This window comes from Streptopelia decaocto (assembly GCF_964273445.1).
Source record: "Streptopelia decaocto genome assembly, chromosome: 6".
Classification (NCBI taxonomy): domain Eukaryota; kingdom Metazoa; phylum Chordata; class Aves; order Columbiformes; family Columbidae; genus Streptopelia; species Streptopelia decaocto.
In genome coordinates, this window is record NC_138660.1 from 53281150 (window position 1) to 53308438 (window position 27289).

At 38.6% G+C, this 27289-nt stretch overlaps 1 protein-coding gene across 1 annotated transcript; it reads left to right on the forward strand.

Moving 5' to 3' along the window:
• Positions 1 to 6224: 6224 nt before the first annotated feature.
• Positions 6225 to 25957, forward strand: CYP27C1 (cytochrome P450 family 27 subfamily C member 1; the record flags this gene model as incomplete). Its single annotated transcript, XM_082056822.1, has 9 exons — positions 6225 to 6545; positions 11137 to 11327; positions 12972 to 13171; positions 15680 to 15889; positions 17613 to 17776; positions 21013 to 21179; positions 21903 to 21981; positions 22969 to 23172; positions 25841 to 25957. 9 exons carry the CDS (start codon positions 6225 to 6227, stop codon positions 25955 to 25957), a joined length of 1653 nt encoding a protein of 550 aa, XP_081912948.1.
• Positions 25958 to 27289: the final 1332 nt, after the last annotated feature.

Below are 27289 nucleotides of genomic sequence, written 5' to 3' on the forward strand. Positions count from 1 at the left end.
CAGCCATCGCAACAGGCTGCTCCACAATCGGTCCGTAATCCCAGCCATCTAGGAAAATAAGTTGCCTTGTTGAGCCACACAGCTCAGCACTGAGTTTTGTCAGGAGGGTATCTTCATTTGGAGCAGTACTGTAGACAGCAACTGTAACTTTCCACCGTGAGCAGACGGTGCATGGTGGGCTCTCGCTGCCCTGCAGCCTGAATCCAGGGAACCTGGGCCCTGGCTCTCCTGGAGTGCAGTCAGGTCCTCACATGCTTTATCAGATGCTCTTGTTGGCCAGTCCTCTGTACAAATGGATAGTGAGATCCCTGCTAAATAGACCATGTAAGCAACATGGCTGAGAGCTCCAGGTTTGCCTTGAAAAAGTTGCACAAGAGGCAAATCTTGCTTTCTGCTGTTGCATTGCCGCACACACACCTTCACCTTTCTGAGACGCTGCCTTCCCCCTGTGGGAGCATCCTTGTGCAGCACCGCGGCATTGCCGCGGCAGCAGCAAGGTGCCATACGGGTCATGGGTTCACATGATTCGCAAATGAACAGTGATCATGACGTGATTACCCAGACAGGACTTGTTTGCTGTCGGACTCTCACTTAAACTGGGGGCAAAATCACATAGACTGGTGTGCAGAACTGTGTTTCACCCCATGAGTGATGGCAGGGGCAGGTGAACTTTGGGGTAGCTATGTTATTTCTGGGAAGTCTGTGGACAGAGGAGTTGTGATTTTCTTGGATGTAATTCAGGTTTCCTTGCTGAAATAAAAGCTTTTACTCTGCTCCCTGGCCACCTTGTAGTTAGGCTGAATTCTATAATGAAGAAACTTAAGCTTCTTTAGGAATTACAATTTTTTAATAGCTCTTTTCTTTGTTTTCGTTTCCAATAGGCTGCAATACTGAAACTTATATTTCCGTGCTCTTCATCCTCATGCCAAACCAGCAAGTGGCTGTTCACAAAAGGATTAGTTCTCTGGTTCCTTATGCCCTCCTGACGGGCATAGTTTTTAGTAGTGCCTTCCTTTTTTTTCTAGTGTGTTTAAAAACTTGGGACTTCAATGCTGGTAAGTCTCAGGATAACTTGATGTGGTACGCAATAAGAAGCATGGGATAAGGATCTAAACCTGCTACAAAAGCTCTGCCAGTAGAGCTGAATTTTTTATTTGTTGCAGTCGATTCATGGGTTTTTTTGTTAAGGACTAAACAGTAAATCATGCACAGTGCTATCAACACCTGGGATTGGCTAGTTTGCTCTGATTTAAATATTTTTTTGGTACAATATTCAAATAAGATTTTAATTGTTGTCACAGGATAAAGCTCCTCCAGTAGTACATTGACTCTTAAGTTCTGTTCTCACCTCATTGCCTGTTAAGTTCAAATTTGTCCCCTTTTCAGGGAAAAGCCACGGGAATTTAGAAAACATTTAAAATTCCGAAGTAGTAAATTCACAACTTGAAAAAGATGGGTTTGAGGTCAGTCAGAAATGGCAAAAATCATTACTAGCTGTATGGCCTTTTCAGTGAAGACATTTTTGCTTACATTTCTGACATTTCAACTCTGGTTTTCAGCTTTTCTTCCTTGCAAATGTTCTGAAGAGCCTATTTGTATGGTCTCAGCTGAAGGTGTTAACTGAGCAAAGTTAAATGCCTCTGATCAGTCTCTTTCACTTTCATACATTATATTTGTAGATGCATTAGGTATTTAAACAGTTATGTAAAGCATACAGTACAATATTTATTATGTTGTGGATCATAAAATCATGTTGAAATAATGATGAGACAGATATAACTAGGACTGTATAAAAGTTAGAACAGTTCTAAGAATACAGAATTCCTGGTAAGATGATAATGTAACCATTGACTCTGAATACTGATGTTATTAGCGCACAAAGCAAGCTTCTGCTGAACTTTGTCAGAGTTCATGCAAAGAGGAGGGCATGTTTAAATTGGATTTAGAAATAACTAAGTGAAGGTAACAAAGTACAATTAATGTGACCCCACTAGGGTCTCCAGATTGAAAGAAGAGTATGACTGTGGATTTGGAGATAAATTACTATTCAAAAAAACTCCATAATATAAATTATTAATAGTTACGTTTGGTTTTATACTGTGATCCCGTTACATATAAAAAGATAACTAAAATTGAAGCACTTTTATGAAGAGGCATGTGCTCCAACTTGTTTGAAATAACAAAAGTCCAAATGGACTAGTTATATAAAACAATTTTTTCAAACTCAGCAGACTGACAGGTTGGGACAAACGTCATTGTTTGAAGAACCGTGAGCATGTTTTTGTGTCACTGTTAAGACATCTGATAAATATTCATGCTGGCAGATTGTAGGAGAAAAGATTCATCTTCCAAGTCACACAAATGTGTTTTGGTTGGCTGGTGCTGATGGTGTAACTTCTCCCTTCTTTACAGTTTAGTGGGTTTGCGTGGGTTGAAATGAGGTTTTGTATCGTGGCTGCTACAATCACCATTATTCCTGGGACTTCTATGCTGATACTACTGGTCTTCTGTTACTTGAAACAAGTTTGTGATGGTAACTGGGAGGAAAACAGGATCCGGCAACACCGATCCCTCCACCAGTCTCGGTTACGCCTTTAACCTTTCACTATGTAAAACCCTCTGCTGCTCTTTCAAATGTTTGTTGGTGTCTTTCCATCACTCTTCCGTTCTCTTTTTCAGGTCTAGGAAACTGTTATTCAGCATAATCTATCTTGTGTAGCATAAATTTTGGGTTTTACTCAAAGTCAGTAAAGCAGCAAACTTAGTGGCACATACATTCATTAGTAACTCTAATTTGAAAGTCAAACAGAACCACATAATTACGATCTGGCACAGCAAAGAGAAACAAATAGCCTAATTACACATTCCGTGTTGTGGTAGCCCACAGGTATTCATTCACGTTCATAAATATTCCCTTCCTGTATTTGGCTGTTTAGCCATTATACAATTTGGCTGTTCTTATTGGGAGTATTCTTTTTCTATAGTTTACATAGAAAAACAAACTTGTATCAGCACTGATGTGTTACTATATTTTTTCAATAATTATTGTATAGTAGTGCTGTAATAGCATATCTGAAGCCTTCATCTGTTAGTGGCTCTGCACTTTTATTCCATCTAACAAACCTCCTAGAAATACCTATTATTTATAAATATTTTTAAATATTAAAACAAGATTACTTGATAACCTATTTTGTGATCCTTCTGTAATCCGTTATTCACTTCTGATAAACTGCAGTATGGTAGCGTTTTAGGCCCACTGGTCCTCAGACCTACTACTGGTCCATCACCCACACTACATAAAAATTACTTTTCTGTGGAGCCAATCCACTAAAAATCTCCTTTTGTACAAGGAGCTCTCTATACAGATGTGCAGAACAGCATCCTTATTCCCTTTTAAATCCTCCTTATGTTGCACTCAAGAAATTGGGCAACTTTCATCATTAACGCATTGCTACTTCGTGCTTTATTCTCTCTTTCAGACCATATTAATGCAAACTAGCAAAACAAAAATCTAACAATAAGTAAACTGCCTAGAAGACTGAGCAAAAGTGGGTTATACAACAGTTCCTGTGCTGGGACTCCTGCCACCTCCAGAAATTCCTCAGAGGGAAAGCAGGTACTGTTCTGGTTAAGTACTTACAAGGCAAAACTTCTGAAACTCTTCTGAAGTAGCTTGGCTAGAAATGCTCTCTCCTACAATGATTTTGTTGGAAAAGAAGTAATGGTGGGTAAAAAAGTGAATGCCCAAATAGGGAATGAACTGCAAAATGTACAACCACAGAAAGCTACTGCCACTTACAAAACTGTAGCCTTTACCGTGTAACGTATCTGAGTTAATCTCACCAGCATATTAATAGAAGCAGATGTTTTACACTATCTATGACTTTAAAATAATTTTTAACAACCTACCATAGTAACAGCTGCAAGCAGCAGATTTTAGGAAGGGTGCATATATTCCTTCCATCAGTCTAGAAATTACAATATGAATATAATTTTTAAAGCTGGAGAATTGCATAATTTTGGGGAAAAAAAAATCAAATTATTAGTACTGAGATTAAGGTGGTTTTTTTAAATGCTGATATTCCATTTAGTAGGTATAGCTAGGGGATTATATTGGCGTTCATTACAAAGTGAATTCATATTCTTTCTATTCTATTTGCGGATTTACAATCTAGGGACACTTGTTGTTCAAAAGCTTTAAAATTTTGTGGTTATTGTTCTTAGAATATGGCAAATGTAATTTAGTGTGGATAATTTAGATAGCCTGGATTGTTCTTTGCATGTTCTAGGACTTCTGTCCATCTTTCCTGTCAAATAAATAAAGGTTCTGTTTTTAAATCCATTTGCAGACATCTCATAGTGTATCTGCTTGCTCTGGAGGATATTCCCTGTTGTTCTTGCCCTTGAGACAAGGAATTAGCCTTTCATTTACTTATGATGATAAACTTGTTCTGAATTTCACACTTACCAGCTGTTTTTAATATTTTTCCCTGTATTTATTTTCTGAATAACTGTGTTTCTCAAAGCTTCTTTAGATTAACATTAAAGAAATAATGTAGCTACACCATGTAGAAATGTAGGAGGAAAAGGGAAACTCCAGAGGTAACCCAGACCATGATATACCCAGATGTGCCTGACAGATGTTTCTCAAACCTGTTCTTACAAAGTTCAGTGACATCAAATACATATGTTCCGAGACACCTTGGCTATGGGAAATATCTGAGATATCCCAAAAATATCTGCGATAGCAAGGCTCCTTGAAAATCTAACCGAGAAATCTGTAGCTGCAAACTAAGTCCATTATCTTCTGTCTTCTCTCTCTGACGTGCATATTTTTTTTAACCAAATATGTACACACCTGTAGGCTGTTGCCATGCTCCTGGTAGTCATCTTTCCCTGATGAAATAATTCTCTCAATCTCCTCCTTATGTCATTTGTTAAAAACATCTAATTTTTTCTGTTGCTGTTCTCTTGACTTGACTTTCAAGTATGATGAAGCCTATTTTTAAGACACTATTTTACCCTAAACCAGTATGTACTTCACAGATTTTAAGACTGTTTACCATCTGCTGCTTATTCCTGTAATATTTACTGCTGTATCTGCAAAGACTGATGCATGTGTCTAACTTCAGAGGCAGACATTTCGGTGGAGTTATTTGTGGTAAAATTAAGCATGTACACAAATCTTAATTGGACTGCAGCCTCAAAAATAAAAAGGTAGAAAAATAAATAGAAGGAAAACAAAGGCAAATAACTTTGAAGCTCACCAGACTTGCTTTTCCAGCACCTTCTTCATAACTAAGTTCTAGAATGTGGATCTTCCTTGAGACTTTCCTCTGTCCTCTAGTTTTGCCTGAGCTTCTGATTCAGTTAAAACCATGGTCATCTCCTCCGCATAATTTCTGAAATTAATCAACGTTTTACATGTTATAATAACACCTTCAGAATTGTATATAAATAGGTATGAAGACAGCACAAACACTTCTGAAATTGTGCAAACCAAACTGATACACAGGTTGGATGGAGCTCAAGTTTTCTGTGTGTGATTACAGATCCATGCAGCCAAATTGAGGAAAATCTGCAGTTATAGGGCACTGGTTATTTTCTACAAAAATTGACCCCAGCTGCTTATGGAGTCTATCCCATCCAAAAGATAAACCATTCTGTAATACAAACAATATTGGTGGATGTTGTGATTTACAGGAACTGTTTGTAAGGTTACTGTGCAAAACCATTGCAATTCGTATGTGGATGCACAAACGTTTCCATATATGTTACAGGATGCTGAATGGCACTAGGAGTTCTGGCAGAAAATACAGCATTTTCTGACATATAGAAATGAATTAATGCCACAGAAAAAATGGCCCTAAACCCACGTTTTTAATGAAGGAGAAAGATGGGATAATCCTTATGTGAGATTTTTGCCAAGCCAATGGGGAAGGAGGGGAAAAGTAAACTTTGGCTGCATGTAGGCATGGGTAAATTTATCTGATTTGAATTACACAAAATAATAGGTTCGTTCTATTCAAGTCTCATCCCAGACCCACCCCCCTTTTCCAGCCCTAGGGGAGGGAGTGTTAAATAATGGTCTGTGTAAACTGATGCTCGTGCAGTAAGAGTTTGGAGAAGTGCTGCTTGTACAAGTTAAAGCAGGCAGCGAAGGAAAGAGCAACCAAATAAAAAGCAGCTGCGGGAGCAAAGTGGACCTTTCCGAAATTAAGACAATGTCTTTCTTCACGAGAGTTTTGACAATGAAATGCAAGCGGGCGCTCGAATCTGAGAGGACTTACTTTTACCAGGCAGTTTTTGCCAGCAGGTTTCACCAGCTGCCCAAAGTCGCCGGCAGCCAGACGCTGGAGCTGCAGAACGACTCGGCGGCAGCGGCGGCGAACAAAGGCGAGGAGCCGGGCGCAGAGCCGGGGCTGCGCACCCCGCGCCGGCGGAGCAGGGTGAAGAGCCTGCACGAAATGCCCGGACCCAACACCCTCTACAACCTCTACGAGTTCTTCTGGAAGGACGGCTTCGGCCGCATCCATGAAATCCAGGTACAGCTTACTCGGCTTTGTAACCTTGTGCTCACGCCGGGGTTACCCAGCGCTTTCCTTTCCGCCCCTCGCACACGCCGCTCAGTCACCGGGTGACCGGCCCCGCCGCGCTCCCGCTGCGGGAAGAGCCGGGATTCGGAGGGTCCCCGCCACTCAGTCTCCCTCTCCTGTAGCACTTGGAGGTTTTAGCATTTTTGTTTCGGCGAGGAGCCCACGAGGTGGTGGTTTGCGAGCCGTGCCGACCCCCTGCTCCCGCCTTGCCATCCTCCGTGCGGTGCCCGCCCCGCCGGCACCCCCGGGCTCCCAGCGCGTCCCCTTTTCAAGTGTATGCGTATTTTTGACTTTTAGATAGGTGCCTTGGACTGGGAAAAAAAAAAAAATCTAATCTCTTTTGAACTGATTTGTTTCACAAACTGATTTTTTGGCGGACAGAGGTGGGAAATGCGGGATACACCGCGGTGAGGCCGTGCCAGCCCCGGGGCTGTTCGCCCCTGGGCCGCCTCCGCCGTAGGGGCTCCCGCCGCTTTCCTCCCTTCAGCTCAGCCCGGGGCTGCTCCGCTGTGGCCAGAGACCATTTTGTGCCTCCAGCCCTCACTCCTACCCTGGCCTCCCCTTACATAAATATACTTCGCATGTATAGGTCCCCTGAGGGGGCTGTAGATGCGCCTGGCCCCGCTGCCGTCAGCGCCGGCCGGCCCCCCGCCGCCACGGCTGGGCTGTCCGCACGACCCCTCCCCTCAGCGGGAGGCGGGCGGTTTGAAACCTTCCCGGGGGAGGGAGCGGGGGAGCGGTGGCGGCTGGCGCTGCTCGGCGCTGCCCGCCCGAGGCTGCCGGCCCTGCCGCCCCCTCCCCTGGCGGCCCCATTGGCTCTCCAGGGCGGCGAGGGGGAGGGGAGGCAGGAAGCGGGGCCCGATGGCGGCGTGAGGGGAGGGAGAGCGGCTCCTGTCACCCGGTGTGTGGCAGCTCAGGGGTACGCGGTGGGGCGGGAGTCGGTAAAATAAATCTGACTCCGGTGGGGGTTTGAAACTGGCCTCTGTGGTTTGGGCTCCCCCCGTGCTGCGGTGGGTCCGTCCCCCGGCGGAGGGGACAGCGGCTGGTCCGGGCTTGGGGCGGCAGGAGCAGGGAAGAGCCCCCGTCCTCTGAACCGTGCTCCCTGCGTGCTGCCATGGGCAGTTGTCTTGCCGTAAGGCTGTTTCTATCCGAAGATGATTTTTTTTGTTTGCTTGGCCAAACATGTGGGTCTCATTCCTAAAAAGTCACCGTGCATGTCCAGGGGCCCTTTTCGCATGTAGCCGGAGTGATTCTGAAGTGAGCACTTGTGTTTGGGAGTAAAGCAGCTGTTGTCACCGCTCCTCGGTTGTGGATCCTGTGCATCCGTAGCACTTAGCACTGGCAGTACAGGTCTCTTTGGGAATGCCTCAAATGTGGCATTTATTACTTTGCTTTCTGTAGTGGCCCTTTTGAGACCGTTTGGACAGGATTCGCAGACAACCCTAAGAGGTTCGCTGCCTGAAAAATCACCAAAATAAAAAAAAGGTTAGAAAAGGGAAACCCATGGGAACAGGACAAAACTTTAAATGGTTAGAGGATCAAAACTTGAAAGTTGGGATTTACAAAGGGCCTAAAAACACCAGAAAGAGGCAGGAAACAGAAAATCAAAATAAACCTAAATAAAACATGCAGCTTGCTTGGTTTTGTCTGATTTTGTTGTATTTAGATTTCTAGAAAGAAGTGTTTGGCTCCTCAGCATGTGCTGTGTTTGATGGCAGCCAAACTAGATTGCTAATGATGAATTGCTCAACTTAATTGCTTGTTAACAAGATACATGCAGATGAAATGTCATGATAGCTAAAGCTGTTTATTACATTGTATTTCTTCCTTTCTCTACCTTTATGGTAGTGCACAGGATTTGACTCACCATAGTTTCATAACACTAAAAGAATGCTACCATTGAATTCAGGTTCTTTCGCTGCCAAAACAGTGAAAATTGTTCAAAGTTTTGAAAGGAATATAAAAAAAACCTAAATAATATATGCTTTTCACTACCATTAGCTTATATGGATATTTTCTTCTTTAATGAATGTAATTCCTAGAAAGGAAAGTGGGAGGAAGGATAAGCAAAACTTGTAATATGATACTAGTTTTTATTCTGGTTTGAGTCTCAAAAATCACTTCACAGATCATGGATGCCCTGCTTGCATACACGCTGAATGCATATAGGCATTAACCGGATTAATAACAGTCTGTTAAATTTAACAATACAGTGAACATCAGGAATGAATTAATCTAAAACCCTTTGGTAACAGGCACAGCTACTTAAACGATGTCCTTCGGCGCACACAAATATTCGTACGCTATATGCAGAAGGGGTGGGGAAGCTGAGCACTTTTTCACAAAGGAGGTTCTGTTCTCAGTAACATGATTCCGGTTAGTCCTGGCCAAAGCAGTAATGCCTACAGCAATTATGACAAAGAGAAAGTATTTTTAATTTGATGGGCTTGGCTCTCTTGTGTCTCACCAATGCTATGCAAGTATAAAGAAAAGAAAGGTGAGGGGAAAGGTTTTGGATGCTGGCAGTTTGAGTTTATGATGTGTGAAAAAATGTCTGGTGTGAGAATGGTTTGTGAGACATGAAAGTGCAATATTTTTAAGGTTTGGAGCAAGGGAAAGAAAATCTATGTTGTGATAGAAAATATAGGAAAGAAATTCTGGGCGTTTCTTTAAACATGAGTTTGACACACGGGACACCAGCTTTCTGTTCAAAGCAAGAGATGTCCCAATATCTTGTCCTTGTCTAGTTCTGGTTTAAAACTAGTATTTCGTTTCATTTCATGGCTTGACACTTCCTTTACTGGAGTGTATCCTCCCATGTAAACCTCAGGATCAGTGGAAAAAAGCAAGCTGATACATAAATAGCAAAATTTGTTGTTTTCCTGTGACTGGTGACCTGCATCCGTCACTCCATCACTTTCTCCTTTCAGCACTTTATCTCCCAACTTATGTGTTCCTTTGAAGACTCATGCTCTCAGTTCTCTCCAAGTTCAGTTTCAATATCTCTAAAATAACCTCTGGAGCAAGAGGTACTTTGGGTTTAGGGAGTGCTTGGTCATACATGGGTCTGCATGTGGTGTTTGGTTAGCAGCAGACCAAGCAGAAATGATTGCAGTTGAGTTCCTACTGTAGCATTTCCCTCATCAGGTTGACTAATACATGTGTCTCGTTTGAATCCAGGTGCTGATTTTTGAAAATGTTAAGAATATAGTTGTAGGAGACATTCAACTGTCTGTTAAACTTGACTGAAATTGGCCATTGTGTTCCAAAAGTAGTTAAGAGGAGCCTGACAGAGGCCACAATTGCACAACTCTTGTTTTATTTGGAAACCAGGCAAAAAGAGTTAAATTTTTTATAAGCATTTGGTGCCATATGCTGAAGAGCGATTCATATGTCTTAAACGTGCTGTTGGCAATTAAACAATTAATCATATAACCAAGACTGATTAAAACAATCTTTCTCATGAGTTAGTTGTAGGTCACCACTAGACTTTCACTAGTGTAACTGTATCAAACATCTTTGATTTATAATCAGTGTAAGTCTGCAATCAGATGTCTTTAGATGCAGGTAATGTGCCAAAGTTAAACTTTGGTCAGCTTAACTTGTTTTGCTATTTTAACCTGAAATAAAGGCTTTAAAAATTAAAGATTTCTTAAATCTGAAGTCCTAGTAATGTATCTTTAACAACTCCTTTGCAGGCTTTTTTCTTCCCTAAAATGATGATGTACCTCTAAGTTAATTCCCTGCGAGCTGGCTCTTTAATTTCAGAATGAGATTTGTTTGAAATAATCAGTGAGATCTCATGGGACAATCTTACTGGAAATCTTTTGGGTTTCTTTTTATACATAATTCAGTGTTTTCCAGTCCTCGATCACCTGTTCCTTGCCTCCAGCTTGAATCACACAACTTGTGGATCAGCCACTAAATAAAGCTCACTGCAGGAATAAGACCCCAAATTTTCCTTCCTTTTGCAGAATTAGCATATACTTTTCTAAAGTTCTCTGCTGATGAAGCTGTCCCAAAATGCTTTTTTTCCACTAGGTGCTGTGCTGTCATCTTCCTCGATTAGATGTGAGAAACTTACAAGTAGATTTTTGTAAAGAATAAAATGGTGAAGTCTTTATTTACGAAAGACATAAAAAATAAATTATATATTTGCATGATACTGTTAATTTCACCCTATTTATCTCCATGTTTTTAATTTTTCCAGATATTCTTTCTAACCTCTTTGATCTGAAAAGATGTGTTTTTAAGTGCCCCGGGTCCTTTCATCTTCTGAGTATTTGGTTTCATTCACACTTTGTGCCTTAGAGCTTTGGATCTTTTCAGTCAGAGGTGCTGAACAGTGTGACCTCTCTGTTTTCCTTGGGAATATTTCACAGTAATGCTTAGATGCTTTCTCCTGACACTTCAAGCCATCCTTGACTGAAAGGCTGGGGATCAAGATTGATGTACTTTATGACAAATTGATGGTTTCCTTTTGTGTTATTTTTCCTTAGTAATGCTTTACTTCTGTTTCTCTTTGTTGGTGATGTTGTAGCAAAAACACACTCAGGAATATGGAAAGATCTTCAAGTCTCACTTTGGTCCCCAGTTTGTTGTGTCCATTGCAGATCGAGATATGGTTGCTCAGGTCCTCCGGGCAGAAGGTAGAGCACCACAAAGAGCTAACATGGAATCCTGGCAGGAATACAGAGACTTACGAGGGAGAGCCACGGGACTTATTTCTGCGTAAGTGTTGTTATTTCTTAATTTTCTAAGTTTTCTTGTAAAAGCTTAGTGATTTTTCTGAAGGACTGTACAGGACATCTGGGAATTCAGGCTTTCCTGTGTGGGAAAATTTGTGTATCTAGTCCGGGAAGAGGGTAGGAATTTATGATGAATTGTCTGTTCTGCTGTAAATTTTCAAAGCGATGGTAATGATGCGTAGTTTGAATGTGGAGTGAGCTACCTCGCATAAAAACATTCTTAAGGAATGTGTGTCAGTTAGACTTGTCTGAGCTGACTCACTGATCTGGAAGTAGTATTGCAGAACAGGGCTTACTAACTTTGGCACAGCAAGGTGCAAATGTGATTTTATTGCTTCAGATCTGGACTGTTGCATCCAGTTGCCAGTGTGCTGTGTGCGTTGGCTCAGGTTGACTCTAGATTTGTTGTTCACCAAAGTGTCCCCCTAAGTAGATGAATGCAGAAAAGTCACTGTATGGTAAATTCACTCTGTAGTGCATCCCTGTGCAGGTATTTTTGTACGTGTCTGATTCTGAATTAGATACCTGTCTTTAAAGCTTGCGTAAACTGGCAGTGCATGCAAGGGTGGTTAATTGTGACTGGGAACTACTCACAGTCCTCACTGACACAGAATGTTTATTTAGAGGGAAGCTATTTCCTGAGTTATGAACAGTCTGTTTCTTTCATGGTGGCAAAAGGTGTTTTGTATTGCACTGCAGACTCAAATCTTCAGCTGCATTTCAGAGTCAAACTATAAGATCCTTGAGATCTTGTGCAATGAGATCGTAAATCAAAAAACAGTCAGAAAATATCTGCTAAAGAGATTTAATTCTTTTGCTGGCCAATAACTTTCTGTAGTTTGCAGCAACATTCCTCGAGGTGAAAGAATTTAGTGGGAAATAGTTACATAGCAATTTAAAATAAACTTGTAACAGCAATTGCCTGTCTTCATAAGGAGTTGAAAGATATCCCAGCAACTACTGTTCCCAAGCACTCCACTCATATGAAGCATGCAGGTGCTACAACTCAGATTTTTAGTTTTCAGCACAAGATTTCAATACATAGCTCAGCTAAAGGATAATCTAGCTGTAAATTGTTTCTCTATAGCCAGGTCTGCTATCCTGTTCCTTTTGATGTTTAGAATTACGGTAACTGAAAGTGATGTATCAGTAATGGCATTTCTAGTACTGGCTCAAATTGTTGATCTGTCAGTTCTGGATGTGATACTTTTGGTGTAAGTACCAATCCTAGGTAAAAGCAATTTTGCAGACTATCCATTCAGATATTTATTTAAAGTAATTTTAATCAGAAAAATTTGCAATGTTTTTGTGTTAGCTACTACTAAAATACTAGTACAGAGACACTTGGCAAATTCAGAACACTGTGTGGACAAGTTCAGTCACTCAGACCAGAGATTGACTTACAGATGTACATCAGAATTGCGACACTGAAATTTAATGAGGATGTGCAATAAATACAGTTTAAAATGTAAGAGCGTAATACCAAATATACATTATCATCATTTTCATTTCACCACTTGCTTTTATTTGACATGAAAAATCATAAACAGTTTCATTGTGGAACCCTTACCCAGCTAATGATTGTTAAGGAGAATTGTGTATAGATGTTATTAATAATTTCTTCTAGGGAGGGGGAACAATGGCTAAAAATGAGAAGTGTACTGAGGCAAAAAATTCTTAAACCCAAAGATGTGGCTATTTACTCTGATGGAGTCAATGAAGTTATCACAGACTTAATTAAAAGAATCCACACCCTCAGAACTCAAGAAGATGATGGGGAAACAGTGACCAATGTTAACAACCTTTTCTTCAAGTATTCAATGGAAGGTAAGCACAGATTGTATAACATCTGTAAAGAAAATGGATGTATAGCAGGGTGCTTGTGGTTGGGCATTTCTGTCAAATGACTGGTGCTCCATTGTGATGAGTCTGGAAGGGGAAGCTTGATATTCTGCATTCGGGTGTCTTCCTACCTAGTGCAGTAGATATCAGTAGAATTCCATTATAGAGTCCAAAGAGATGGTACCTTGCAGTAAAGGGCAGTTTCTGCGGAACTGCTGGTGTGTGGGTAAAATGTACCACCAAGGCCCTGAGCAGTTTCAGTACTCCATATTTCTGTATTAATTTCTCAAGAATTAGGGTGTTGACCTTCTAAGAGTGTGACTTCTAAAACATGTTAATTTAACAACATACTGGCCAAATTCCAGGTGGGGAATCACTGTGTAATGGACCTAAATTGTGTTCATAGCTTAATGTGGGAAAAGACGCTGCTTTCACCTCCCTGCACATGGCAAGCGTGGGATTGTTACACTTGCCTTAAAACCATCTGCCACTGGCTGCCATTAATAAGGAGACGCTGAATGGAACTCCCTCAGAGCTAGCACGGCGTTTCCTGTCTTTTTATAGACAGTGATTCGTATTTCATGCATTCCTTGAACTGGCTGCATACAACCTGATCTTGTTAAAAGCATTGGTACTCTTTGCTGACAGGCAGCTGAATCATTTGAGATTTGGAAGAACTTCCAAAATGCTCACCTATGAAGATGCCATATCAAATGGCTGTCTGGCTGTTTGGTAAACTAACCTGAGTCTGTTCTACATTAATAATGTCTAAAAATAGCATTCACCTAAGAGTTACCAATTTTATGGAATTTTAAACTCTGAGCTTACAGATTCACTTTAACTGATAGGTTAGTTTAAATTCTTCACATTCTTATAGCTTTTTGTTTTTAACTTATGCCTGGCACACACTTATTTCCTTTATGAATTGTGATTTTAATTAACTTACACTGTCAACTCTTCAGGGAACCAAAGTGTAAGATTTTTTTGAAAAGACCACGTAAAGAGCAAAAGAATGCAATAAGAACTAGCAGTTGCTGAAAGAGGCACAAGAGAAATAAAAGGCATAGAAAAACATCTCCCCAGGGAGGAAAATTAGGGAAGGAAGAATGAGATGAAAATAGCTAGATTTTTAAATTATTTTTGTCAAAAAAGAAGAAAAATGAAGCAAAGAACAGGGAAAAAGGAAAGTTTCTTAAAACGTATATATATATATATATATACACACACTTGAGAATTTATGGAGATCACCGTTAAATGTCATATCTATGAACCTATTTTTAATAGGCAAAACAGAGAAAAAAGAGACTAGAGTGCTATTAGACCAGTTACTCTAATTATCTAGTTAATGTTTTTTTCTAATATTTCTAATAATATTCTAATATGATTCTATGATTCGTGGAAAGATGTGGACAAACTATTAACTAATGATTTAAAAGCACAACATTTATTTAAAATAATTTCATTTGATGCAAATGCCTTTGAGAAATTATCTGAATGCCTTTTAAAATTACCTGATAGCCCCACTGTATTTTAGAAAAATCATTAAATAAGATTATTTTGATAATAGAAATGCTTTTTGTAGCATGCTATGTGATATTTTGATAAATAAACTGGGTAATATGATCTAGATTTTGCAAGCTGGGAGGAAAAATTGCTAGAAAGCTGCATTCAGAATAAATAAAAAATGGTTTGCTGTCAAGCAGAGAACGTTTGGCTCACGCCAGTAGGGCAGTTTCTGGCTGAGTTCTGTCTAATATTTAATGATTTGGGTATGTTTGTAAAAACTGAGCTGAGACATTGCAGGCGCACTAATGGATAAGTAAGAATTAACTTGATAAATGGAAGAAATGGTCCTTAGTTGAGAAGAAGAAAATTTAAGAAAAATATATAGAAGGGGGGAATAGTATTTCCAGTGGGGATTGCTGCAATATTGCAGTCAAAATATCTGAGGAAATTTTAGCAAGGCAGGAACAAGACGAGGGTCAATATTGTAATTTTCAACAGTGTCACACACTGTTTTTCAGGGCCACATAGAGTATATTGTGTGCAGCGAAATCACTGTCTAGTGTGCAAGCTCTATAGCCACTTATACACACTCATTATTCATTTACTACCAGCTTATCATGACAAAGAAAGGTACAGTGACTGCTAGAAAGCCCTGCCTTATCACCGGTTATCAGACATGTCTTTGGATGTGTCCTGCTGTGTTCTGAGGCCAGCAGGGCCGGCTCGGGGTTTGGGGCGCAGTGCAGAGCCCCCCCAGATGTGCTGCAGGGTGCTGGGCATTGTTGACATAATAGCCACTGTCTCACTACAATATTGAGTTGGGATTTTTTACTGTGTTTTAAATTTCTGTTTTACCTGCTCTCAACCACAGTGGTAATAACCAAACAGTTTGGAGAGTAGTTTCATTATGTTAGCATATTAATTCCTTAAATTATTAATATGTATATATGCACGTGTCTAGCAAATTCTTTGATTTCGTATGTGCAGGTGTGGCAACTGTTCTGTATGAATGCCGGTTGGGCTGCCTGGAAAACAACGTCCCACAGCAGACTGTTGAATATATTGAGGCTCTGGAGTTGATGTTTAGTATGTTTAAGACCACTATGTATGCAGGTGCTATTCCCAAATGGCTTCGTCCACTTATTCCAAAACCCTGGAGAGAGTTCTGCAGATCCTGGGACGGACTCTTCAAATTTAGTAAGATTTAGTAGTAGAAAAGTTCAGCTGTATTTCTGCAGGTTCTGTGTGTGTTTGAACAGGACTTGCTGCATTTCTCTTCTAAAATTATGACAACACATTGTGGCAGAAGTAAGTTTCATATTAAATGCAAACTGGCCAAGGGAACTGTTTTAAAAAATACTCTATTGAAAAATAATTTTACTAGTACACTTTAAATATTCCCCTATTTCATAGTGCTGATTCTTTATTTATCTTCATCTATCTCAGCACCCAGTCCTCACTCCAGGTCTGAGTTCTTTGCCAAAGCTTTATCTTAAGCCACTCAATTTTAATGAGGGTAGTTTTGTTGACTTCAGCAAGTTTCAGTGAGACACTCTGACAAATAATCACCACTAAAACTGACTAGAAAGCTTAATAATGAGACTTTACGAAATAATTAAACTCTCTGTGAAGTTTATATATACACATACAAGCATGCAAGTTGACACAGAAGTAGACTGCTGTATGGGGTTTTTTGGTGAAATAAAGCATTCCAGGCTAATTTATCAATCAGCTTTCATGTAAGTAAGAAGTTGTCTTTGACATATATATATATATATTAAATATTCCAGAGTGTTTAAAAAACCTGAACCCTCTTTTTCTGTCTAATGTTAGAATGGTGCATGCATTTTTAAGTTTATTAGCACTGTTTGTTGAGGTAGGTCTGTATACGTCTTGTTGAAAGTAGATTCTTTAGTTCCTTAACTTTTAATATGCTCAATTTTTAATATGTATTGATCTGTACTTACATTAGGCATTAGGGAATCCATTTAATGCCGATACAGGTGTGTGTTCTCTGAAACACATACTTTTTTACACTGCCACTTTTAAATTATTTCCCATGAGAAGGCATTCTTGTTCCCTTTTGTGGGTTAAAAGCAACAGCAGACTTCAACTTTATCCTAACAGCAGCTGCAAAACTGTTCTTGAGGAATTTGTTCCATTTGAAACTTGTTGTTATGCTGCTTCCTTGTTTAATCCCTTTGTGGAAAAGGAATTAAATGGCGAAAATTACTGTATGTGATGGGTGTGTTTGTGTAGGTTTCGTAAAGGAACATGTTGCTTCTAGTACTTTTTTTTTTTTAAAGTTCCTTCTGTGAGGTATTAACTTTCTGAAGAATTTTCCTCTTTTTCAAGCCCTGTTTCACTGAAGATGCAGTCTGTAGTCACTAAAGTATAAATGAGACTGTGGGTGAAATTGCTCAAAATATCATTAACTGAATTTCTCAGTTTTTGTTATTACTTGATGCTCGTCATCTTTGTCTTCAGTGTGATTCAGTTCTGTGGCTTTGACCTTCTGGTTGCTGCCAACATCTTGTGGCAGCTGCCGTGTGCTGACTTTCAGCGGGCTCTGCAGAGTTCCCACTTCTTGCAGAGTCACCAGAAAACAAGCCAGGTGGGCGTAAAAACTTGACCTTGAGCTTCCTTCACTCCCAGTCAGAAACTATAGTCTCTCATGTCCTTTCTTCATGCTCAGCATCCTCATGCTGTGAGCTACCGAGCTTCCTGTTAGCTCTGTCTCTCCTTACCATGAGTACCCAAGGACCCCCACAACTCTTTTATATTTTCCCTGAAAAAACAGATTAAAATATTTTATCTTTTTACGGCCATGTAGTATAGTGTAAGGGAGGAATGCCATTATTGAATGGAACCAGCAGAACAACAAAAATGGAGGCTTAACAATTTTTTTTGAATCCCAAAGGTCAAATCCATGTTGACAACAGATTGAAGGCTATTCAGTCTCAACTGGACCAAGGAGAAGTGGTGAATGGTGGGCTGCTTACATACCTCCTAGTGAGTAAGGAACTTACGTTGGAAGAGATCTATGCCAATATGACTGAAATGCTTCTGGCAGGGGTGGACACAGTAAGCTTTTTATCATTTTTCTTGTGCACAGTTGTTATTGTAAACCAGTACCATTTGCATCTATCTTTGGGGGGGGGGTGGGGGTATGTTATTTATAAGGACATAATTTCTGGTACATTTAAGTCATGACCTCTTTAAAACAGTAGCAAATACGGCACTGTGTAATCTGTCTTCTAGACTGAAGTTGGTGTTGTTCTGTTCTAGCTGTGGTTTACAGGAACACGTCATTTGAAGGTCAGTTCCACACTTTATTGAACAGATAAAACAGCAATTGTCTTTACATTCAGCTGGAATTTCATACATTTTCTTTTCATAGTTTGACTATCAGGTTGGTATTTGTGCTTCTTTAGGTAAACCACAATAGGAAAGGCTGCTGAAAGTTATTGTGAAGAAATTGATCAATAAACTTGTATCTATAATTTGATGAAGGATTTTTACATATGGCTAATTGAATCAACTGAAACATACATTATGGATCAGATACCTGGTTTCTGCTCCTCTATTAGGAGGGGGATGTTGGGCCAGCACTATTGTGGGTAAGCCGTAAGTTCACTACCCTGCTTGTGCTGACAACAGTCAGGTCAGTCTGAGGCAAAGAGCTGTGGTGATGGGGCTCAGCATCAACGAGGGATGGTAACACCTGCTGAAACATTTTCAGTGGCCATCTTTCCTTGTTCTTCTGTTCTGTCATCTAGAGCATTTGAAGAAACATTGAAGTCATGTATATATCTTCCCCTCCTCTCTTCCTATCATAAGAAATCAGTGTAGCTTAGTATTCTCTGCAGTATGACAGTCAGAATAAGAAGAAAAGATAAAAATGAGTTATTATGCTGTATATACAATGTGTATGGAGTTATTTAGAATATCAGTGAACACTTTTATTGTAAATGATTGTAAAAAAAACTATATGAATTTGATAAAGAAGGTCCTATGTAGGACTGTGTTTAATAGTCTTACAGTAGAAAAGATTAAAATGAGTGAAAAGGTAGAGTAGCCTTAAAGTAAAAAACCCTCTCTGGATAATTGAATTCAGATTTTTTTTCTTCAAAAGAGTTTGTAAGGTCTCTAAAGAAAACCAAAAAAAACCCCAACATTAATGCTTTTGAATTCCAAAATAAGGAGCCTATGTAAAGCTTATTTATGTGCTAAAGATTATTCCATTGGTTAAATATTCCAAGGGCTTACAAGTTTGGAGAGTGTTTTGATGTTTGGTTCTTAGGTAAAGCACAGTTATTCATCCCATTCATTTTCTAATCTTTCAGACCACTAACTTGCCATTTTTAGTGTGTGACAGAGTTTTAATCAGACTAAAAGGACATTATTCAAGTTCATGCCAACAAGGGTTTCTCTTTCTGTTTGACTCAGCTTTCTCAGGTGGCAACAATAATTTTGTGAGAGGACAGTACTTCTGATTTCCTCATTTCCAAGTACAAGACAGAAATTGAGGGAACCTTTTTTCCCCTTACTGCTGTCACTTCACATCTCATTTTATCATAGAAATGGAAAGAGGTTTAGAGGATTATAAAAGCTTTCAACAAAATTGTAAGGCAGGTTTTGGCTACAAAGCATTTTGGCTGTCCCTGGAACTGTGCTAATTTTTAAGAGGTTATGAAGGAGCTGGGAACCTGGGAAGAAGTTCTGTGTGCAGCTGGCACAGTTGCCGGCTCCTCTGTGCTCTGAGGGCAGCGCTGCATTTTGGCAGGGGACAGCCACTCCACGTTACAAGAAAAGAATGATACTTCTAGCATTATACCCAAGTTTGAAGACAAGACATAAAAGGTCACCATCATGATGAATTTGCATTCTAACTTGATCTTAAATGTAAGCCCAAAATAAGACATTTCTTGAAGTTGTGGTTTTTTACCCATACATTGTTTATAACTTTAAGCTTTGTTGTGCCAATAAATGAGAAGCTGAAAATAAAACTGTTTCCTGCCTAGAAAGTGAAACTGGTTGTCTGTCTTCATTAAATAAGTTAAAAAAAAAAAAAAAAACACATTTAAAAAGAATTCAAGAAAATTAGGGTAGAGGTTACAATTTTTCTCTCAAAATTCTGTAAGAGACTGAGAACAACACAGGTAAGGAACAAAATTATTACATTGTCAGTTCCTCTGCCATATTTACCCAGGAACACTGCAAATACTTTTTTCATTGTAAACTTTCTGTCTTCATTGATGGTTGTGAGGGCAGCAGGCTCAAGTAAGGCCATTTGCTTGACCTTAATGTCTTGGGTGCAACTGATAGTAGAAGCAAAATGTCCTGATTCTGTCTAGTATTTGAATGAGACAGTCTCCGAAATCCAGGTAGCTTAAACACAGGGGCTCGTGGTTAAATGACTGGTAAATATTACATCACAAAAATTTAAAGAGTTGAAATACTCAGTTCCATGTTAGTACAGATAGAGCGAGTCCATGCTCTCAGAATGTATTCTAAACCACAAATGTCTGTTGAAGTGCAATTTTTCTAGCTGAGGTGAAAGAGGATTAGATGATGGGTCTGTCTCCTTCCTTCATACAAAATATTTAAAAATGATTTTTCATACAGTACCTCTTTTCTGGAGCCTTGATCATAAATTCTGGGGGATGTGTGGTATTTGAACATTTTGGGGCCACTTCAAAAGTATAAGCCTCTCTTGGAGCTTCCTTAAGAAGTGTTTCAATAGGATGCTGAATGACAGTCAAGTGGGAATTTTCAAGAGGTGGAAAGTGCCTATTGTAGTGTAGTATTGCTTACCAAAGGGTGAAGTGTGATCTTAGCAGTGATAGTATCAATTCTATTGTGTGGATGCTATGAGGAGACTACCATATGCTTAAAAGTGGCTGGTAGTGTTCTGAGTTCTCCTGTCTTGTTTCCTGTGAAATGTTTTTGTTGGGAAGAAAGGTAAAACATATGGAAAACTAACATTCAATTTGTTGCTGGTTAGAGTGTTTACATTTCAGTCTTGTTTCTGTAGTTTTGTTTGCATTTGTTTTTTTCTGTTGCTTTTTAATATTTCACTGGGAAAACATTGGTATGGCTTGTTTTGATACATGGGCGATTTTTAGATGGAAAAGGGATAAAGAAAGGGATGGTAAAGTGTGAGAACGTCCCATGAGTCCAGATATGAATCATTGCCCGTCTGTTTTATAACGCTTTATAAAACACGCAGTTGAAAACTGATTGTTTTTCTTGGCTTGAAGTTATTTTTAATCTAATCTTGTTGGACTTGATGATGATGGTTGTGGTTTCTTCCTTAGACTTCTTTTACGTTGTCCTGGGCAACATACTTGTTGGCAAAGCACCCTGAGGTTCAACAGCGTGTTTATGAGGAAATAGCCAGTAAGCTGGGGAAAGAAAAAGTTCCTGTTGCTCGTGATGTCCGCAAATTGCCTTTGATTAGAGCTGTGCTGAAAGAAACCTTGAGGTAAGTAACAGACAACTGTAATCATTAATTAAAAAAAAACCATTCCATTTATTGTAGCTGCATTATGTCCAAAGATGCCCAAGCAATGAAATATGACAGTTGATATAAAGTTTAATGTTTTAAGTATGGTAGAAGTAGTATCGTACACGTAGGACTTGTCTGTTAAGGTAGGTAACTGAGAGCTTGATTTTTGCCTTTTAAGTATTAGTCTGTATGATGGGCTGTAGCAACCTCCTTCCCCACACACTGCTGCAAAGTGGTACTTTGCAGTGCCACTACAATCATTTTAAGCTTCTTGACTTAAATTGAAGGCATGTGACATGCTTTTTTTATATGTTTATACCAAATGTTCATAGTGAGGTGAGGGGAGTAAGAGGATTTTAGAGAAGGCATCAACAGGGCTTTTTCAGCTCCCAGTAGTGCTAAAACGTCTCCGGCTTGACCAATTCATTGCATGTTTGCTCATGCATAAAGCAAATAAATATGTAGACCAAATAGCTCAACCTCCACTTACTGGTAAATAACTTTTCTCAGATATTAATCATAGTCTCACAGATGATTGTAGGCCTTTGAATCTCCAAGATGTTCTGTACTTTTGAAAAACCTTTTTGCTGTGAATGCGTATTGCATTCGTATAGCTTATTTGTGATTGCAAATTGGGATCTAAACTGTTAACTTGTATTAGCTGTTACTGTTGAACTTCTCATAAATATTTGTCTCTAGGTTATATCCAGTATTGCCAGGAAATGGAAGAGTGACCCAAAAGGACTTGATTGTTGGAGGTTACTTGATACCTAAAGGGGTAGGTTCTGTTGCAGTCCTCTGCAGAGAACACTATTTAATTTTTGTGTATGAAATGGGATCTGTTACATATATACACTTCATTGATTTAAAAAGATTTCACCAAGCTAGAGTATGAAGAGGAAACTATTCCAATGATATACATTTATATGACAAAAATGGATTTTATAATTGACTTGTTGCTCTTTTTTTTTTTTAGATTTGGGTCCTCATCCGCTAATCAAATTTACTATCATGACTTGTTCTTAATATTATTGAGGGTGGAGTCTATTATTAACATATCTGTGCAATGTTACAATTTGATTAAAAAAGCATGGATTTCATTATTCTTCCAGTTTTCTAATTCTTTGCCTTTTAATCTGTTTTGTAGAAAGAGTTTAATTTCCTTTTTAAATTGTGAATATTTCCTTTATACTATTCAGAGATTACACAGGAATCATGGTAGAGCTGTATGGCTCTGTTTTAAATGATAGCACTTCTGTGTTAGAGCAACATGGCTTTAGAACAGTCAGGATTCTTTATTCTTAATATACGTATTCAAATATTATTCCACACACATCCCCTCCCCGGATTTATTTGGAAACCTTATCACATCAATTAGTGCTGTTTTGTTTTCCTGAGATGTTGGGGTTTATTTCCTTCCCATCCTCTGTTTTTTCCTTTTCTGTTGTCTTGGATCTCTTTTCCCTTTCTCTCATACTAACTTTTTGAGACAATTCCCAATACTTGTGACTTTTATTCTCATCTCCTTCCCCACCGCACCATCTTTAAGATATCCAGCAGCATTTAAAACAATGAAAAGATTATTTCATTTGACCACTTGAGAAAGGGATCTGGGTTTCTAGGTATCATTTTTTCACCTAGAATTATTCAAAGGTGCTTAATTTTTATCACCTTGTATTGCAGTAATTGCAATAATTACAAATGCTTTTTTAATTTATTATGTGTATTGGAGTTAACTAAATGTAAACATTATTTGTTTCCTCAGACGCAGCTGGCACTCTGTCACTACACCACTTCATACAGCGAAGAAAATTTCTCCATGGCAAATGAGTTCCGACCCGAGCGCTGGCTGAGGAAAGATAATTTGGACAGAGTAGACAATTTTGGTTCCATCCCCTTTGGTTATGGCATTCGAAGTTGTATAGGAAGAAGAGTTGCAGAGCTGGAAATTCATCTTGCACTGATTCAGGTTAGAACTATGTGACAGCATTACAAGAGGAAAAATATATTGGTATGATTCTTTCCTATGTACACTGTTTCTGGATATCTTACAGTGCTCAATAACTTTGTTTTAGAGTGTTGTCTAGCCTGCAAAGGCTTAAAAAATTGAAAATAATCATGCTTGAAATGTAGCAATCTAGTTAAACTACACTGCAGAAGAAAAAATCTTTAGAGTACGAATGAAGTAAAACTAAAGGTAAGATTGTTAAAGAAATATATGGAGTTAGTATAGAAGTTTTTTGTAAGCAAATGGGAAGTCTTTCTTAAGTGCAATAGCTACCCGCTCAGTTTCAGTATTTCAGTTTGAAGAATTCAGTACTTACAAAGACATAATATAGTTTTTATATCCTTGTTCTGACCACAGCGTTACGACAAATAGTAGAGTTTTTCTATGTTCTATGGTCCTCTGTCCCTTCTTGTTCTTTCTTCTAACTTTATTATCATTTTAGATACACATAATTTATGTATAGTAGTTAGTACATAGTGATAGATATTGTTTTCCTATCCATTGCTTCCTATCGTAAAGAAAGCTTTCCCAACAGCTGCTACATTTTTTGTCGTTTACAGGACAACCTTTAACTCAAAGACTGAGATCAGATTGTGCAATCAAAACTCAAAGATTTGGAAACTGTAGTTACTTACCTATAAAAATGCTTAGACCCTTATATCTATTCAAAGCAAAGCTTGATTGAATTTGCCTTAGAATTTCCTTAAGTAAACTCCTAGAGCAATCTCTGAACAATTAGCATCTGTCTTTCGGAACTCAGAGTGAGATAGCTTTCAGGAGGCTGGATAAAACAAACATACTTGCATCTTTGTGAAAAGGAGGATCAAGGAAGTAACAGAGCCTGCTTGTCTGTTCTGGAAAGAAACTGGAACAAAATAGCACACAACCTATTTACAAGCATCAAGATGATATTTAAGTGATTTAAAAACAGAAACACATGAAGTATGGAGCTGATCAATGAGAAATGGTGTCAGACCAGTCTGATTTATTTCTTTGACTTGATCACTTACCTGATGAAGTGGATATGAAACAAATAATGTATTCTGACTTCAGCAAGTATTTTCACATGCTCTATAGATTGTTCTCACAATGAAATTAATAAAATTTGTTCCAGATGGAAAGTTACTTATAAAATGCATACACAACTGGTTGGAAAAAAGAAATAGCTGGAGGCAGTAGCTGTCAAATATTTGCTGTTGAACTGGGAAAATGTTTAAGTAAAATTCTGTGAGACTCTGTCCTGCATTTGATTTAGGTTAGTATTTTCATTAACAGTGTAAATGATGGATTAGAGAATACTTTTAGAGTTTACATAGGCTACCAAGCTGAAGTGAATTAGGTTAAAATCAGATGTGAATATGGAATTACGAAAAAATGGAGAAATGTTCCAGAATCAACACGAAATTGTTCACTAAGAGCAGTTGCAAGTTACTGATCTCAACAAGAAGTCACATGCATAAATACAGATTACTGACCAACTTGTCTAGGTAATTAGTACCGTAGAAAGAGACTGGAAGGTTTCAGTAAAAAATCAGTTGACAATAACGATGCTAATTCTGACAAGGCAGTGTAATTCTTGGGTATATTGACAGTATTAACAAGCATGTCAGAAAGAGGAGCTCAGTTACTCAGTCTTACCAAACACTGGCAAATTCTCAGATAGACGGTGATAGGCAGCAACCCTGTGTGCTGCGTTTTGGGGACAATATCATTAAATTGGAGGAAATTTGGAAGACAGGGAAAATAACAAAAATGAGAGGTTTGAAAGAGAGAACAACGAGATGAAAATTTCATTAAACATCTAACACTGAAAAGGTACTTATGTGTCATAAAATAATGCATTGTTCACCATGTTTTGAAGGAGAAGGATAAAGGGAAGATTGCTTAGTTTATGAGATTTAATATTAGGAAAAGTTGAGGATGTTGTGGTATTTCTTCTTTAAAGTTTAAAATAGGTAGCTGAGGTATTCTATGCTCAGCTTTGAAACGGGTAAAAGTTTGAAGTTTGTGTTAGCCTACAGTTTCTGTGATTTATGTTTGCAACGGATTCAGTTAAAATATATGGAAGTAGAAGTTTAATGTAGAGAGAACCTGTGTGATTGAATTACAGTGATTCTGTTCAGGAGAGATTTCTAATATTCGACTCCTTGAATTATGATGGTTTAACTTGGTGCACTGGACAGTTGCTGCCTCATGTTTCTTTTGTTTCCCTCTGCCCAGAGAAATGTGTGTAATGGGATTGGGACTCTTTTATTGCTTTGTTTTATAACTGTACGTATGAATTTATATTAAAGGCAGTGAAACATTAAAAAAAACATGAAAAGGAAGCTCATGAGGTTTGAAAGAGACCTGAGTTTCTTTGATAGCTCAGACTATCTAATGTAGTTGTGTGGAATTCTTCAGAAAGGACCAGCTCAATCCTCCCTCTGTCGGGGATGAAGACTTTTAAACTGTGATCTCCACCTTGTAACGATTATTTTGTCTTCCTGAGTGGGAATCGTGGCTCCACAGAATTGGCAACAGAATTATTTTTTTTTTGGTGACAGCCTCTTACGTTCTCTTTTCCAAAGTCTAATCTTCATCTTTAATGTTGCAGCTTTTCTAATACTTTTCCTGTTTATCTTCACAGTTGCTTCAGAATTTTGAGATCAAAATTTCTCCCAAAACTGTACCAGTTCGTGCCAAAACCCATGGACTTTTGGCTCCTGGAAGCTCCATCAATGTGAGATTTTCTGACAGAAAGTGAGACTCAAACGTTTTGGAAATACCTGTGAGATTTTCATGGGAACAGACTTGCATCTTATGGATGTTTAATCATGCTTGTTCTGTGGTTTGTAGGTATTTGGCGAAATGATCAAGTATGTTCTGCCTTAGTTCTAGCAGTACAGAAGAGAAATTACCTCTCCTGTAATAGATAATTACATATATGAAAATATATACTGAAAAAAATTCCTTCTTGCACTGGGAATCTCCCTTTACCTGGAAAGATTTCTAGTAAAACAACACATCCATTGGAAAAAAGAAAAAAATCAGACATGTGGGTATTCAGTGGTTTTGTTACACCGATTTGTCACAAAAGTCAACTACTTAGTGAGTCTGTTTAAGTGCAAGAGGATTACTATATATTATGTGAAAATTAGATGCATTTATGAATTAGTGTTTTCCTGTTTCTTGTCCTCCAGTGGTTTTTAAAAGGTTTCACCTAACATTGAAATGATGAGATCATTTTTCTCTGGTCTGTGAAAAAAATTATGTGTATTAAAAAATGAATACAGTAATCTGAAAAGTAAAGGTAGAAAAAATCCAATTTACGTCACTTTGATTAGACTCAAAATCCAGAACAATTAAAAATTTATCCAAACATAATCCCCATAAAATGTTTCTATATATATTTTTAATTAAAAATATTAAAATAAAAGTTTAAATGTCACATTTTAGAGCTATGAACCCAGACACAGTCCTCATCACCAAAGCATAAACTGAGTGGAATAGCACAAGCCACTTTCACTGTTCTAGTTAACGTTATGCCAAAAAAACAAGTGTAGCAACTACTTCATTTTTATTTACATTTTTGTAACTTAATTACAATACTACTATTAACTATCTTCACAGTTCTTCAACAGTAAGAGCTGGAAAGTTCCCTCTTTAACATGCTGAACCCACAGGCAGGTGCACAGTTGCCTTCTGTAGCATGGAAATGGGACTACTGAAGTATTTGGAGATTTTTTACTCTCTGGTGTCTAATACAAAGAGTGGACACCTGAAAGGTTGGGGGTTTTTAACTATTATTTTATTTTTCCTTTAACAAGTAACAGAAAAGTCTCTCTTGGTGATACTTCAGTCTTTAGACAACTTTAGTATCACTGCACTAACCTCACGTTCTCATTTTAGAGAGAAATCGTATACCTTGGGACCATGTTATGCCTTGAACGACGCTCAAACCTCCTATCAAATATGAAATGAGCTATGTATAGTTGACTGTTTACATGTCAGGTTCTGACTGTTGTTTGTGAGGTAGTTTACAAACTGGTAATTGTAAACTTTCCAGACATGTGCAGAGTTAGAAAAAAGTTGTGCA